This window comes from Gadus macrocephalus, chromosome 3 (genome assembly GCF_031168955.1).
Source record: "Gadus macrocephalus chromosome 3, ASM3116895v1".
Taxonomy (NCBI): domain Eukaryota; kingdom Metazoa; phylum Chordata; class Actinopteri; order Gadiformes; family Gadidae; genus Gadus; species Gadus macrocephalus.
Genome location: NC_082384.1, coordinates 25,090,690 through 25,108,061, shown reverse-complemented (window position 1 = coordinate 25,108,061; position 17,372 = coordinate 25,090,690). Strand labels below are relative to the sequence as shown.

Sequence of the window (17,372 nt, the reverse complement as noted above, 5' to 3'; positions counted from 1 at the left end):
CAGGTCACCGCTAAGTAGCTATAGCGCGTCCAAGCTAACAACAATATTGTGAGCAAGCAGCTTTTTCCGTCCCCGTTCTCCTTTATTTCCTCGCAGACCTTTTTACCTCTGCACAAGAATAGATATTCATACATAGATAATAAGATGAATTACAGGAGAGTTAATACACGCGTCAGGGCAATGTAGGGCAAGGTCTCGTCAGTGCTGTGATTATAATTTAAACAGTGAAGGGAGCGCTAACAATAGCATGTATGATGTAGCAGCACGCTACAGTAGCATTAGTCAGGGCTAGGGGGCTAGGAGGGCATATGTTGCTGTTGTAATCTTTTTTGTGCTGAGTGTGCATGCTAATGAGGAGCTAGTTATCATTAGCATGAATGCATAAGGATGATATGGAGAAGATATTCTTGCTTTCTGACGCATCCCTAGTCTTGCATTAATGTTGAAGCTGCTTTGAGAAGTGGTCAGCCAATCACAGATCATCGTTTCAACACATTCCACTAAGACTGAATAATGACTCATAATAATGTTTTTCATTTTCTCAGAATGAAAAATCACATAAAGACTATTTATAAACTCTCTCCCTCTCTTTAGAAATGCTTTGGACTTGACAACAGAATGTAAGTAGGAGTTGGGCACTCATGAGTAAAAAAGTATGAAACTGCATGAAACACTCACAAATGCATGCACGCATGCGCACACACACACACACACACACACACACACACACACCCTTGGCAGCTGTGTGTGTGTTATTAGGTGTGTGATTCTAATGTGTGTTGGTTGTCATGCATCAGTGATTTCTGGGGGGAGAAGTCCATGCAGCAGGCAGGATGGCTTTGTTGTTGTTTACTGAATATGTATACGGTGAATATGTATTCTGAACAGTATGAATATGGATGAACTCATCTCCATGGCGCTGTTCTATATAGGGGGAGAATGTGTTGCTGTCCCAGACCATACAGCATAATTGGCACCCAGTGAGTCAAAGTGTGTGTGTGTGTGTGTGCGTGTGCGTTTCAGAGTTTGCTTGCTTCCCAACTCTGATTCCGATGGCGTGTTTGAGTCTGAATAAAAGCTGATCATTTTGATCATGTTTTTTGTGTGTGTGTGTGTGTGTGTGCGTGTGTGTTACCTAAATCAAGACACTACACTTCACAAGTCACTACATCATAATACTCTTTTTAACGGATAGATTTTCATCCATTAAAATTCAGCCTTTTCTCCCAGTCCCAGGTATTAGACCGATACCAGTGTGGGATTGAACCTCAAGGGTCTCAGTGACCTTTAGGTCCTGCGCTCGGCCTCTGATTGTCTTCTGGTTCCCATCAGCCCGCTGCTTGACCAGTGACCAGCAGCTGTCTGGTCTTTAGTGCACCAGTCTGGCCCCATCAACGTCTTAAGCCCTCCACCCAGTCCTTCCTGTAAGGCAGACCGACGTTAGGGAATGACAGCCCTCTTCCCTGACAGTCGCTGTCGGCTCATATCCTACTGGCCTTCAATCAATACCCAGATATCATATCACATCAGGTTATTGGATGAACAGGTCGGTTTGATCAAAGCCTTTCTAAAAAACGTTGGTGTTAATTCTGCCAGCATTTCTGTTCAGGCACATTTTTTTAAGATTAATTTGAAAGATGAGAGATTAAAAACATTTCATATATATGTCTCAGAAATACTTTGTTATTTTTCCCTGGAACCATCCGTTGCAATTTTCCCTTCTTCGATATTGCCCCAAATTATGTTAGGCAACCTTGATCTGGATAACGTTGAATCCAAAGGGCACAGGGAAGGTCTTTCAAAACGAACCCCAAAACCGTATCAAAACAACAAGCTTGTGGGAGTTACTGAAGTCCGTTGCTGCCACCTAGCGGCAGGGCTAGGCGTCACAACTAATTAAAATATTTTTTACAGATTGCCACTTTTCTTTTGACACAGAATGAATTTTGCTTCCAATATTTTACATATTCAACCAATATTTAATACAGTACATATTTACATCCTCAAATAAAAATAGATCCTGATCTTTCACTTATAAAAGGAGTATAACAAATGGACTGGACTGTATCCCAAAATGGCCAGAACATGTCATCAAAGATTCAGGAAACCTGCCCAGTAGAAATACTCGGTTCTCAAAGACAATGCTAGTGTGTTACCTTTAAAATAACCCTTCCAGGTTTACATATTGATCTTGTATAACGTACTGATATTTGTATCCCAATAAAAAAAATATTCAAATATATATATATATATTTGCATATATATCCCTTCCAGGTCGGAAGGTTGTTTTTTGTTGTGATGTACTTTCCTCCAGTACCCAAGGTTGTTGAACTAATTGATTCACAAACACGGCATCCAGTCCAGTATCCAGCAGCCAGGGAAAAACAAACAAACAACGGAGGCTTTACTAGAATCTACCCGCCATAACCAGAGCCGTGCTGAAACAAGATGCCACATGAGCTGCTTTCAATCAGCAAATAAATATAAATAATAAAATACTATTTATTTAATACATACACAAAATTAAATGAATTGCAAACGTATACATTAGCTGATTTACCTCCAGTCAAAATAGAATAATTGCGCTTGGCTCATGTTGCTCTTGTATGTCTAAACCTGGCAACCCTTTTCATTCTCATATTTGACCGGTGACACCAACCTGGCAACCCGCGTGAGCGTCATTGGGAAGGCGACGCTCTCCAATGTTGTGAATTCTGACTACAGTACCCCTTTAAACCGCTGGGTGTCACTATTGAATATTCTAACTTTGAATGATTACGGTTTATTGTTGTTTTTTTACGCTTTGCTTTGACACAAGTTCACAACCCCAAGAAATCAAATGGATCACACAATATAATAGAAGAAGACGTTATACATTTATTATTGAACCAGCCTTTCAAATTCAAAAGACAGGGATAAAAACAAAAACCGGTAAACCCAAAACATTGCACTACTTAAAGCATCACTAGTAATAACTCTCATAAAAAATTTACAAATGTATGTTTTGTTAAAAATTTCATCATCATTATTTCTGGTCTTCAAATGATTTTGGTTACAGATATACACAATCGCAACCACTTTCACTGCATTTAACAATGGGGGGCCTTCCATGTATCCTTTTTAAATCGTGAACAAAAAAAGAGAGAAAAAATAAGATGGAAATGTATTATACAAAAAAACGCGGCATATTCAGAAAAAAACGCATAAATAATGGAACTGAGGTAACTGCTAGCTTACCAAGCAGGAGGGAACCGACTAACATAGGAAACAATGCGGTGACATTAAAGTAGAGTGATTACCATGGTAACAAAAAACGACCTCCGAACCCTGGGAGAGGAAAGAAATTAAATAAGTACAACGTATTTTCGTCCGACACCATGGATACCGCAATATTCCACACAACAACACTGTAGAATAGTTATGAGCCGAGTCACCCGTCTCGGTCAGACTATGCTGCGCCGGGGTTCAGGAGGACGGGGCCACCGCGGAGCCGCCGATAGGAGGCAGCGACGACCCCTACCCAACACAGACTCTTTCATTTCACCTTTTTAACACCGCAGCAGCAGTCCAGACGGCGCACTAAAATAGCCCACCTCGTGCAGTTTCCCCTGTCACAGCTTGCCAATCGTCGCACACAACTAAACACCCATTTCGATCCAATATGTTTGTCGTTCTGTCGATCACTAGATGATTATTAAAGATTCAGGTTGTTGTTGTAGGCCTACTGCAAACGAAAATATACTGTTTCTGTGAGACGATACGGAACACGTTCACACGCTAGGATCCTCATTGGAGGGCGTCAAAAAAAAAGAAGGATTTTTAGACAGTAGACCCACACACACACACACACACACACACACACACACACACACACGCGTTACACAGGGCAAAGTTCAGAAGTAGACCCTCATCCCTGCTTTTCGTCCAGGACTCTGATGAGAAAAACGGACTTCTGAACGCCCCAAAATATCAGTTCATATAACAAGAATCAGGGGGGAAATATTCAGAGAAAGAAAACGTATTCAGAAATAGATCTACAAAGTTGTGAGCTATGGTGTATTTAAAAACAATAAAGTGCTTAAGTATCCAATCCATCGTCAGAGAGAGATCCGCTTGGAGAAAGACAAAAAGACGTGTGCTCTGATGGTTAAAAAAAATATAAACACTACGAGAATCTTCTCTCTGTCGCACAGAGACAAGCCTAGGTCTCTTTCAGCAGGCACATCCAGGGTCTTCACGGCCCTCCCAATGTAGGGTTGGGATTCAACCCCACTGAGAACATCTGGGGGAGAATGGCGAGGGTCTATACTGTTTGTGTGTGTTGTGAAGACCGATCAAAACGAAGGGGAGACTGCAGGATAAGCATGGTTTAAGTTGTGATGCTTAAGTTTTGAAGGAACGTAGAGGTAGCCAAGAGAAAACATATCCGCGCATCTTCACGTGTTGCTGTGACAGTAAAGTAATAACATGGCACCCAGACCTAATCATACACCTATCACCGGGGAATCTATTGGTAAGACGATGGTTGATGTAAGTTGCTGTAGTGATGTGGGTGTGGTGTGGAGTAGGAAAAAACAATAATAATCAGCGGAAACTGATAGCAAATCCTGGTTGAGAAGGGGACGCGATAAAATAAAAACTGGATTAATCTGGAGCCCTTTAAGTGAAGCGAAGCCATCCGATCAAGCCACAACCATCAGAAGTACAACGGGAAATCATTAGTAGAAAAACGGGAATTCAAAGAGATCAGTGTACTATACCGCATGACTACTGTATAAATAACATGGTTGAGTAACACACACACACACACACACAGCTCGATCTACCAGGCAGTATACAGTATTTTTGTTGTGACCCCACAATGTTGCCACACAAGGAATGTTAACAGACAGAACATAAAACCCCACAAGCCTTGTGAAATCGGACATACAAACTGGCGATGTGTGATCTATACTTTACCGTGATCATAATAATAATAATGATGAAAATGTCAAAACTCTTTGGATTTCCACATCTGTCCTTCGTTAGTTCACACTACCCCAATCACAGGTCATTTTGTTTTTAATAAGAGAAGATTGCATGTCCACCTGCAAGTTTTCATTAGTGTGTGTGTGTGTGTGTGTGTGTGTGTGTGTGTGTGTGTGTGTGTGTGTGTGTGTGTGTGTGTGTGTGTGTGTGTGTGTGTGTGTGTGTGTGTGTGTGTGTGTGTGTGTGTGTGTGTCAAAAGGCCATTGCTAGTTAAGAGTCACCATGAGTTAAAGGCAGAGAGCTGAGGGGGGTTCAGTAGTCCTTGAGTCAGACACTTGGCGCAGAAGGCTTTCCTCTTACAACTAAATGCTTGTTTGTTTGTTTCCTGTATTCCCGGGTCGGCAGGACCACGGTCCCAATATCCTGGAGGCTGGACTGGTCGCGGATCACGACGGTACTGGTCTATACTGGTCCCATAACCCACCCTCGGTGGTGGAGCGTGGGACACGCGAAAAAGGGGAAGAAAAAGAAGTTCACAGGTTTGCAGGTTTGTGGCAGCTGGGTGTGCAGAACGCGCCTCCCCTCCCCCCCCCCCAAGGGGAGGGGGGGAGGAGAGAGGGAGGGATGAGGAGGAGGTCACTCAGAATCTCTCTGGACCTCTGAGGCATCTGCTCGGCATATAGGACACGTCCGGTTAGCCTGTAGGGACACGCAGAGAAACCAAGATTAGATACCGGGTTTAGGGGACAAATCTCGGTCCGAAACTCCAACACCAAAAAAAAAACGTTGCATGCTGGGATTTCTCCCCAACACACCGATGAAGCTGTACAGGGAGCGTCTTTTAGTATCCAACCCCCAGGTGTGAAGGCTCCCCTTTAGACCTCGTTAACGGTCGGAGGTGGAAAGTCGGAATGTGAAACGTCATCTCCGACCTACGTGCGTTCAGGCTACCATGTCGGAAAACATGGATAGTCACGCTTAACTACACGAATACAAATGTCTTATTATAATTATGGATTACAAATGTAAATGATCCAGTTGCAAATACATTTTTGGTCAACAGTAAGTGAACAGACGATTCATTGCGGTCATCGTAAGTAGAACCCTTCAATAAGAACAAGAGCTATCAGTAGTTTTAGATGTTTCTAGATGTATCGGTATATACTCGGTATCTGCATCGATGCTCAAGTTCAGGAATCGGAATGGGGAAGGTAAAAATTATATGCGAACATCTCTTGTTTAAACGTCCACTTGCATGCGCATTGGGGGGCTGACTCTCACCTTGAGCCACTTGTCCACACACTTTGCGTGGAACTCGTGGTTGCAGGGCAGCACTCGCAGCAGCTGGCGCGTCTCGAAGTCACACATGCAGACCACGCACCTGAGAGGGGACACAACACAGGCCGGCTGTCAGGGCACTGCTCTCTGGGGCAGTGTCATTGAGAGCACTGGTTCTTAAACTAGTTTTAACCATGAACCCGTTAGATGTGGTTCAACCAGCACGAAACATTAAGATGAAGAGATTCATATATCATAACGATAAATTGTTGGGGAAAATATAACTGGGAATATTTTATTTCATTTTATTAAAGGTGGTATTCCGATTTCAGATGAAACAAATGATATCACAATGGCATTTTTTTTTACACAACGAAAGGACACATTTAGAATGGGGATAGAATAGAAACATAGAATTGAGAGTGTACACATTTTCCATGTGCCCCCTGCAATTCTTCAGATCACCACTAGGGGTAGACGTACCCCCATTTCAGAAACCCTGACGCGTAAGACCCGTTTGTGTGTGTGCTTGCGTGTTGTGTTGTGTGGTGTGGTGTTTCTCTGTGTGTGTGTGTATGTGTGCATCTGTGTCTGTCTGTCTCTCAGTGTGTGTGTGTGTGTGTGTGTCTCTGTGTCTGTCGGTCTCTCTGTGTACGCGTGTCTGTCTGTACTCACATGGTCTGCTCTGACTGGTGGTTGCTGGGGTTGAAGCGGTACGAGGGCAGCTGGTCGATGTCGGCCTTGGTCAGACCGCGGGGCTTCGCCTCGCCCAGTCGCTCGGCCAGGTTCAGTAGCGCCTGGTGAGAGAGAGGGAGAGGGAGAGGGAGAGAGAGAGAGAGAGGGGGAGAGAGGGAGTGGGAGAGGGGGAGAGAGGGAGAGACGTTAGAGAGGAGGAATGGAGTCACACTCTGATGGAGGGGACTGAAGGGAGACACAGTGGAGGAGGAGGGGACACTCCGCGACCCACCTCGTAGTTCTCCACCTCTCCCTCGTCCACGTCCAGCTCCAGACTGATGGTGGGGCCCACGGCGGGGCCCACGGCGGGGGCTACGGGGAGCATGGAGCTGAGGGGCCCCGACAGCCAGAGAGAGAGAAGGGGGGGGGGGGGGGGGGGGGGGGGGGGAGGTGAGTGGTTAGCACTGGAAATTAGAATCAGCTACGGATAACGTCATGGCAACCAACACCACACACATCACACCACACACACACACACACACACACACACACACACACACACACACACACACACACACACACACACACACACACACACACACACACACACACACACACACACACACACACACACACACACACACACACACACACACACACACACACCACCTCTCTTGTTTATTTTGAACACAATCTTTAGATTTCACGGTCCGTGGCTTTTGGGGGAGGGGGGGGGGGCACTGAACACATTGCATGGGGGCAACAGGAAGTGGGAGTCTCACTCACAGGACGTAGGGCAGGAAGCTGGGGTGATAGGGTGACGGGGGCACCGTGTGCTGCGAGCGATAGCGCCGGCCTGTGATTCGCCGAGGCATGAAGTGGGGGTAGGGCTGGAGAAAGATAAAACACATATATTTATGTATAGATAAACATCAGATCGTTGTGACGGATACTAAAGAGCTTTTTATCATGCCAACCTCAATAGATTGATGGACAGATGGTTTGGAGCTGAGGTGCTAATTCAGTAGTGTGTGTGTGTGTGTGTGTGTGTGTGTGTGTGTGTGTGTGTGTGTGTGTGTGTGTGTGTGTGTGTGTGTGTGTGTGTGTGTGTGTGTGTGTGTGTGTGCGCCAGATGAATAAAGTGCAGGGGTGCTAAATCATTAGTGTGTGCATGCGCGTGTGTGAGTGTGGTTATGTTGGGGTGTGTGTGTGTTAGATGAATAATGTGTGTACGGGTGCTCCATTAGTAGTCTTTTGCCTTTGTGCGTGTGCGTGCGTTTGGCGCGTGTGCGTGTGCGTGCTTAGTGCTCACCACGGTGAACAGCTCCTGCGACATTGGGTCGTGGTGGGAGAGGAATTGCAGGGGGGAGGAGGGGGTCTGATGGTGGTGGTGGTGGTGGTGCTGCTGCTGCTGCTGCTGCTGCTGCTGCTGCTGTTGCTGCTGGTGCTGGTGGTGGTGGTGGTGGTGGGGGTGGTGGTGGGGGTGGTGGGGGTAGCTGTAGCCCCCGCCCACTGACAGTTGGTCGCCTAGCAGCTCCACGTCGTTCTCGATCCTCTGCAAGGGCTGTGCGGAGAGAGAACGCGACGCGTGTCAGCATGTGACACAACAGTAGTCATGATAACAATGCACCTCGGTTAAAAATAAGGTGGCCTTTAATCAATCATGCATGCTGGATGCTTTTATCCAGAGCACTGTGTTGTAGGATGCCATCATAAGGGTGCATTGTGCGATTGCACGATGCCAATTCGAGATCTTCTAACTATTTTCTCGTTCAGCGGTCAGTACGTTTAGTTATTGATGTCGACCAGACAACCAGAAGTAATGATGGTCATGACTAGTCATGCTTGAACCTTACAAGAAACACATCATCAGCAGATATGATTATTTTAGTATACCTTCATTTATTGAGTTAGAATATCAGAACACTATTCTGAAATGTTTATATATATAATATATTATCATATATTGCACCTTAAAGTGCTTGATAGAAACAAAGCTATAAACTATAACCTCATGTGACTGTTTGTATAGGAGAATACAAAATGCACGGCTTGTGAGCTAGGTTAACCCAATCCCTATACAACGAAGATAGCTAGTATAAGACACAATGCCAAGTTCTATTTTTAAGTGCCAGGACGTACAACATGCAATAAGTATGTACACTAAGTGCCAGGAAGTACAACGTACAATAAGTGTATGTTGTAGGTCACTTTGGGTAAGAGCGTCTGCTAAGATGCATCCACAACGAACCAAAGACGGTTCTAGACCACAGTGTGCAGGGCGCTGATGGAGTGAGTTCTCACCGAGCGGGGCTGCTGGGCCTGGAAGGGCAGGAAGGGGCTGGGGGGGGGCAGGTGGGGAGGGTGGGGGGAGAGGTGGGGTGGGGGGGGAAGCAGGAACTGGGGGTCGCTGGACAGCAGGGAGGGGAAGGCGTAGGGCACGGGTAGGTGCTGCACCGAGCAGGCCTGCAGCATCTGGAGGAAGGGCGGGCGGGGGGGGGGGGGGGGGGGGGGGGGGGCAGACAGAAGAACAGTTAGACGGAGACCGCCGACATGTTAATACCCCCTCCCACCACTAGAGGGAGGCCAACGCCCAACAGCAGGCCACTGTGCTCTGTGCTAAGCTACCAGTACACACTACAGCAGTGGTTCTCAAACTTTGTCCGCTAGTTTACCCCCTCTAAGGTATTGTTTCAGCTGAGTAACCCCTTCACCAGCACAAAAATAAAAATGTGGCAGAAAAAAATAAAATTAACATATATTATGTTTGTGCGTTGTGTTTGACATGAACCATAAAAGGGTGCAAATACTCACAATTTAGTGAGAAACATTGGCAGGTGCCTCATAGGACTTTTTCAGATTTACGTTTCAACCACTCCATTTTTCCCGATCTATTATTCTATCCCCGTTCTATTATCTAGCTTTCAGAATTGAAACCCCTCTCTTGAAAAAAAATATATTTTTTTATTTATATATATTTTTTGAGTGCCCCCTGCAGTACCCCCATTTGGGAACCACTGCCCTGCAGTATGTCTAGTCATGTGAAGTGGACAGGGAGGGTGGGGGGGTGGGCTGAGGGCTGAGACACCAGACGGTGGTCCCCCAACCTCTTCGACCCTTGACCTCGTTTCTAGCTCTGAATTTGTTTGCGACTGCCCCAACTCTAACTCTTGTGCGTCTGCTGCCACTCAAATCGTTTTCTACCCGACGGACATCTGTCGCTCCACTAAACACCCAGTGTTCAGGGGTAGTTTGCTCATGGGTCTCAATCATTAGGCAGTCGGTTTGTATATACAGGACATCAAATATCTACACGACCCTTCAAACATATATTTTTGACATATCACCTCAACAATGCAGATCCTGCAATATTGTAATACTATTAGGGATGCACCGATACCGATACCAGTGCTCAGACTCAGGCCGTTACTGTGCTCATGTTCTCTTACTCCTAAAACTACTATCGTCATCTATGCCATTTACTGAAATAAGTCCCCAATCTAGAGAGAAAAGGGTAAGAATCCTTTAAATAGAGTACAACACCAAAGTGCACTGACTAGTGTTTCAATTGAAATATCTTGTTTTTTTTCAACATTTAAGAAGAAAGATATTCATTACTACATTCAATTCGTTTTGAATCATCTAAATTGGGGGTCTATGTTTTAAAAGTTTACATTATGAGATTAAAAACATACAGTGCATTTTAGCCTCTTCATCTTCATCATAACATCATCTTGTACAAACAGTTAAATCTCCATCACTTCTTGGGTGACAGATAGAATACCAAGTATCTGCCTGAATTCTGAATACCATTTAGTAATTACTGCAATTTGTACACATTTTTGTCTCCAAAACACAGCAACATTAACCTAAGATACTTTGTCACCACATCAAACACTTCCACCCCTTAGTAATAACTCAATGAAGCCCAAAACTCGGATTCCTGCGGTTTCCCTTTAAATTACATTATAGCATATGCTAGCAATTTCCTGCGCCCCCGTATGCAAATAAGGAGACCCCAAGTGGCCCCCGACCCAGAGGTTGGGAACCACCTCAGTGGAGCAGGATGGGGCTGCTGGACCGGGCGGTAATGCTACTCACCGGGTGGTAGTGCTGGCCCGTGCTGAAGACCACGCTGCAGCTGGGAACCTGCTGCTGGGAGGAGCAGGCGGGGGGGAGGTGCTGGCCGCTGCACATTGGGCCGGCAAGGCCGTGGGGGGGCACGGGGGTCATGGTGTAGGACACCGGCACGCTACCCTGCTGCTGCAGCTGCAACGAGGAGAGGCAACCGGTCAGCACTCACAACACACCAGCACACGCATGTACACACAAGCACATGTATGTACACAGAAGCACACGCATGTACCCACAAGCACATGTATGTACACAGAAGTACACGTATGGAAGTACAGACAAGCACATGTATGTGTGCACATGAGGAGGGCTGTGAATCAGAATGGAGCGGCCATTCAACGTTACATGGATATCTGAGGGCCTAACATGTGACAACAGAACACGCACTGTGTACTATAGCGTCCGCTGAAGAACGCAACGATTCATCTGTTTATGGCATAGAAGAAATGGACAAAAAGCATATCTTTGAATCCACCTGATGACACAAGTGATGCAGAAGCTACGAATCACGATCAAATGAGCCCCCTCCCCCTAATACACAGACAGACAGACAGACAGACTCACAGACAGACAGACAGACTCACAGACAGACAGACAGACAGACAGACTCACAGACAGACTCACAGACAGACAGACAGACAGACAGACAGACAGACAGACAGACAGACAGACAGACTCACAGACTCACAGACAGACAGACAGACAGACAGACAGACAGACAGGGAGGGAGGGAGGCCTGACAGACAGACAGACAGGCCTGACAGACGTACCTGCTCGTGCAGGTCCAGGACCATCGCCCCCTGCTGCGTGGCGTGGTGGGGGTGGGGGTGGGCGTGGTGCTGGTGGGGGTGGGGATGCTGGTGGTGGTGGTGGTGGTGGTGGGGGTGGGGGTGGGGGTGCGCCGGGTGGTGGTGGTGGGCGTGGTGGTGGTGCAGCAGGCGTGAGGACAGGGTGGGGGGGTGGAAGGCCCTGGGCTCCTCGGCGGGGGGGGGCGGCGCCCCCCCGGTCCCGACGGAGGCGGGCTGGCCGTAGGAGGCGTGTGCGTGGGCGGGGAAGGCGTGGTGCGCGGTGGCGGCGGCGGCGGCGGGGTGGGGGGCGGCGGGCGGGGGCGGGGGCGGGGGGGGGTGGTGGTAGTTCTCGTTCTGGGGGTCGGTGGGGGAGAGGCGGGCCCCGGGGCCGAGGGGGGAGGGGTGCTGCTGCTGCTGCTGCTGCTGCTGCTGCTGCTGGGGCAGGTGGTGGAGCTGGGGGGGGGGGTGGCGGGAGGGTCTGGCCGGGCGGCCCCGCTGACGCCTCGCTGGGGGGCTGGAGGAGAGGAAGAGGAAGAGGAAGAGGGAGAGGGAGAGAGATAGAGATGAGTCTGAAGCTCTCCACCAATCCAACGCCAGCGTTGCGATGATGTCATCACCGCCTCATGACTGCGTGTGTTCCAACGATTCTAATCATCACTCTCATTCTATAAACGTATCCGCAACCTCCCCCTCATACCTGCGTCTCTGGCGGCCTGGGGTCAGACACCTCTCCTGGTGGAAGGCAGGGTGGGGGTGGGGGTGAGGGTGGGGGTGGGGGTGAGGGTGGGGGTGGGGGTGGGGGTGGGGCGGCCGGCGGCTGGGGTGCCCCAGCTCCCAGGGCCGGATGGGGGGGGACGGCGTGGGCGGAGGCGGGGCCGCCGAGGTCAGTTGCTCCAGCACCGACTGGCTGGACAGCCGCTGGCGCTTGGGGCTGGGGCTGTCCTCGCTCTGCAGAAGGGGGGGGGGGGGGGGGGGGGGGAGAGAGAGGAACAGGTTAGCATTGACATTTACATTTAGGGCAGTCAGCAGACGCTTTTATCCAAATGCCTTACAGCCATTTATACGCGCATGTTCACGGCTGAGTCAAACAGGCAAGACGACAGCAATAAGGGCGAGGTGCCTTGCACAGGGACACCTCGGGGATCGAACCAGCGACCTTCCGGTTACAAATCGACCCCCTCCGCCTCCTGAGCTAAGCCAACCCCCTAGACCCAACCGCAGGTGGGGGCAACCCCGGCCGCAATTAAAGCAGTACGCTCGCGCCCGGGTTCCTGTTATGACAGACCCGCCGCTGGGCTCCGACGTCATACACGAGCCTTCCGTCTCTGACTCACAGCGCTTCCTGTAAAGGTGTGCATGTGTCGCGCGTCTGCGTCTGAACCCAGCCAACGCTGCTTCCTCTTGGCACAGAGAGGCTTCTGGCCTGGGGGGTTGGGGTTGGGGTTGGGGCTGGGGCTGGGGCGCAGAGCTCTCTTACGTAGCCACATGTGTACGACGACACACCCTTTTACCGGAGAGAGGCGCCTCTGGAACGCACATTGCTGAGCAATGCAGTCGGCCCGGTTGGGTCTAAACAAGTCGCGATGCTGGCCGTGGTGGTGGTGGTGGTGGTGGTGGAGCCGCCAGCTCCCAGACCGAGCCACTCAGCCACTGAGCCGTGAGTCACCCTCTTACTGGCAGAGTGAGGAGGCCTAGACATTCTGCTCTGTGAGCCCCGGACGGACACACACACACACACACACACACACACACACACACACACACACACTCACTCTGGTCATCTGATAGTCACCGGTCTTCTCTCTTGCTCAGAGTCGTACAAAATGGGCCGTCATTATACAGCGATATTCTATAGTTTGTGTTGCCATGTTGGCCACGTTCCTCCCCCTCTCCCTTCCCCCTCACCCACACCCTTCGCCTCCCCCTACCTCCCCTGTGTTGCCATCGGCGTGGGAGGACGTTTTTAAAAGTGTGATTAAAATGACTCAGCGTCTCGACACTTTTCTGTTTCACACACACAAATACGAACACACACACACACACACACACACACACACAAACGCACATAAAAAAAACTCAGCGTGGTAGCTAAGAGGAAACAGCTGGAGAGCAGCCCCACACACACACTGACACACACACTCACATACACACACACACACACGTAGCTGCCACTGTGCTGCAGCGGCATGCACCCATACGCTCTGAGGCGATCCCTGTGGCTCCAACAAAGCAGGACTAGTAGTAGTCATTAACGGCTGGGTCCTGGTATCCTATCTCTTCACCTACCACACACACACACACACACACACACACACACACACACACACACACACACACACACACACACACACACACACACACACACACACACACACACACACACACAGTATGCTACGGCGCCCGTTCGGGCTCATATTTGACCCGAGCTTAGCGAGTTAGCGTGCTTAAGGGGAGCTAGCAGGCTAATGATAACAATGACCTCACTCAGCCCAGAGTGAGGCGGTGATACTCGATAGGATTGGACGAGCGAGAGAACGAGAGGAGCGGACGATCAAACGAAGGGGGGGGGGGGGGGGAGTGGGGGGGGTAGACAGTTGGACGGATGAGAGGTGGTGGCGGGAGCGAGTGAGGAGGCGGAGAAGGAGGGGGGGGGGGGGGGACTATGTGGGGCCTCAGAGCCCGTAGGGGCCCAGGAGCCATGGATCAGATTTTGGTCGTGGGTTAGGATGACACACCAGGCATCTGTGTGTGTCTTCCTACGCGTGTGTGTGTGTGTGTATCTTTCTACGTGTTTCTCTGTGTGTATCATTCTATGTGTGCGAGTGTCTTTCTATGTGTGCATGCGCGCGCGTGTGTGTGTGTGCGTGGCGCCAGGACGGGCCACTCCGGGGAGAGATCCGTGTCGGAGTCTCGAGTGACGGCGGCGATCGCTGGCCACCCACCCACCCACCCACCCACCCACCCACCCACCCACCCACACACACACACACACACACACACACACACACACACACACACACACACACACACACACACACACACACACACACACACACACACACACACACACACACACACACACACACACACACACACACACACACACCCCGTTAGCCCGACCCAGGCCGGGGCCCCCAGAAGACCCGGCCTGATACCCGGGGGGCCATCGATCCCCCCCCCCCCCTCCCTCCCCATGGGCAGAGGCGCACACAGAAAGTGGTTTTAAGGTCAGTGCTTTCAAATGGTGTTCCCGCCGCAAGCGGTCGGGTTGAGGAGGGTTCGTAAAAGGTGACCATTGATTTAGCCGTGGTGGAGCGAGCGAGCGAGAAGGAGCGAGAGGGAGGTCCATGAGCGGGCGAGAGACAAAGGCAGGGAACCAAAAACCGGATCTGTTTCGGACGTTGCTAATGCACTTGTTAGCCTGCTATTGAATGGCATTACACTGTGAGCCATTGATCTAAATGGGTTCTAGGCTACCAAAAAGCGTATGACTTTACTAGGCCGGTTGGGGGCTTTTATTCTGAAAGTGCAGTCGGGGGCTTTTATTCTGGAAGTGCAGTCGGGGGCGGTTATTCTGGAAGTGCAGTCGGGGGCTTTTATCATGGAAGTGCAGTCAGGGGCTTTCATTCTGAAAGTGCAGTCGGGAGCTTTTATTCTGGAAGTGCAGTCGGGGGCTTTTATTCTGGAGGTGCGGTCGGTGTTATGCAAGCACAGGGTGTTGGGTCAGCTGGGAGGGACAGCACTGGGGTTGCAACACTTTCCATTTTGAAATTTTGGGTGGTTTGCTGAGGCCTGTGAACACATTAATAATCACATGTGTGTTCCTTGGAATAAACTAGAATATGATCTCTTTTCTTTTTGTGGTACTGATGCTTATAAATAAAACTGGAATAAGTGAATTAATTTATGAAAGATGATTTGAAGCACGGTTGACGAGCAGAGGTTTGATTAACAGTGGGTTGTCGGTGACTCAAGGCCCAGCAATATTCAAAAGAAAACAGGAATGCGTCAAGATCAAATGTGAGTGAAGACAGAATCATATTCTTCACATTCGGGGGGAATAAAATATAGATTAATCGTTAACAGATTTCTGGTAATTCAGTCCGCATGTAGTCGGAATTAGTTTGGGAAGGAAGTCAATAAATAATGTAACCTCACAGTTTTGAACGACATGGAAATGCCTCGTTTATTTCTGGAGCCGCAAGCCTTCAAAAAGCCTCTCACTGTTAGATTGAACAAAAAGCTATTTTCCTTTGGTATCTGACATTCAAAACATTTAAAAGCAGGGCAACGGGCCATCAGGCAAATTGATCCATGGCAGTGTGGGTACGAGCCACCCCCTCTCTCTCTATCTCTCTCCCCCCCCCCCCCCCCACCCTCTCTCTCTCCCCCAACCTCTTTCCCTCTCTCCCCCCCCTTTATCTGTGTCTCTTCCTCTACTGCTGTCATCACACCCTACCAGTGCCCCCCCTCCCCCTCCCCCTCCCCCACACACACACACACACCAGCCCCTAGGGACAGTCTCTGTGCCCATTTTCATATCCATACCGGGGGTCAGCCCCTCCCCCCCCCCCCCCCCCCCCCCCCGCCGTTGTACCCCTCAAGTCAGATCTTTGCGCGAGGAGACGGCTCGAGCTCCTCCTCTTTAAGCGCGCTTATCGCGTCTTGTACGTCCTGGCTCCTCAAAACAGTACTTAGCATTGAGTAGCACCTTACCCTAGCTATCTGTGTTGTATACGGGGAATGGGTTAACCTAGTGATGGTTAGTGCTTGGCACTTGGTTCTATGAACATCCTCACTGTACCGACTACGATCAATTGTGGTTTCTCTTTCTTCTGACAAATGTAGTTAATTATTCTAAGTCGCTTTGGATAAAAGCGTCGGTTAAATGCCGAAAATGTGAATGGACTTATTCTCTCTTTGGAGAGCCTTCTACCTCTGGTCCTGAATTGAAACGTTGTTTTGGTTGCTTCGTTTTTCAGCCCTTTTCATTTCTAGTATTTTTTGTGTTCGTGTGTTCGTTTTAACAGCTTGTGTAATAATTGTTTTCGGTGAAAGCTGGTGATTATTCACCAAGGCTTTGGTTGACCCAAAATAAACTAAAGTGACAAAGGGAATATAATAAATCCAAGAATTGTGTTTGAATAAAAAATAAGAAAATCAATTAATTATGGTTGAGGAAGGAAAGTATAGAACTGAAATTAAATCCTTTAAAAGTGTAACAATGAATAGATGAGTGACAGCTGAAGGACAGAGGTGTGCTGCAGTGCAGGTTCTTAGGTTCAGGTGGGTTGGTTCTTGGTCAGATGTGCAAGAAGGCTTTTCATCGTCCATTGTGCGGAGATGATTGATTGGACCGACACGTTATCGGTGACATGGTGGAGATATCTCCGGTCGATTGGATCTGATGGTATCGAGGCGAGGTATCGGTAGAATGGGTTGTGTGTTTATGTACATTAGAGTCGGTTCATTACTGTGTTTTGGATTGTCAGTTTGAATTGTAATCCAGGATGGCATATTCAGTTAACC

The 17,372-nt window shown here is 48.9% G+C and overlaps 1 protein-coding gene across 1 annotated transcript in view; it reads right to left on the bottom strand.

Annotated features, from left to right (window-relative positions):
* Positions 1 to 2,854: 2,854 nt before the first annotated feature.
* LOC132454199 (E3 ubiquitin-protein ligase RNF38-like) overlaps positions 2,855 to 17,372 on the bottom strand; it is a 15,025-nt gene continuing 507 nt past the window's right edge. Inside the window, exons 2-11 of the mRNA XM_060047418.1 lie at positions 12,541 to 12,816; positions 11,826 to 12,357; positions 11,023 to 11,190; positions 9,226 to 9,396; positions 8,234 to 8,485; positions 7,708 to 7,811; positions 7,214 to 7,310; positions 6,922 to 7,043; positions 6,250 to 6,349; positions 2,855 to 5,667 (exon numbers count right to left, since the gene is read on the bottom strand). Of these exons, the coding sequence (XP_059903401.1) occupies positions 5,605 to 5,667; positions 6,250 to 6,349; positions 6,922 to 7,043; positions 7,214 to 7,310; positions 7,708 to 7,811; positions 8,234 to 8,485; positions 9,226 to 9,396; positions 11,023 to 11,190; positions 11,826 to 12,357; positions 12,541 to 12,816 (1,885 nt within the window). The 3' untranslated portion in view covers positions 2,855 to 5,604. The remainder of the gene's footprint in view (positions 5,668 to 6,249; positions 6,350 to 6,921; positions 7,044 to 7,213; positions 7,311 to 7,707; positions 7,812 to 8,233; positions 8,486 to 9,225; positions 9,397 to 11,022; positions 11,191 to 11,825; positions 12,358 to 12,540; positions 12,817 to 17,372) is intronic.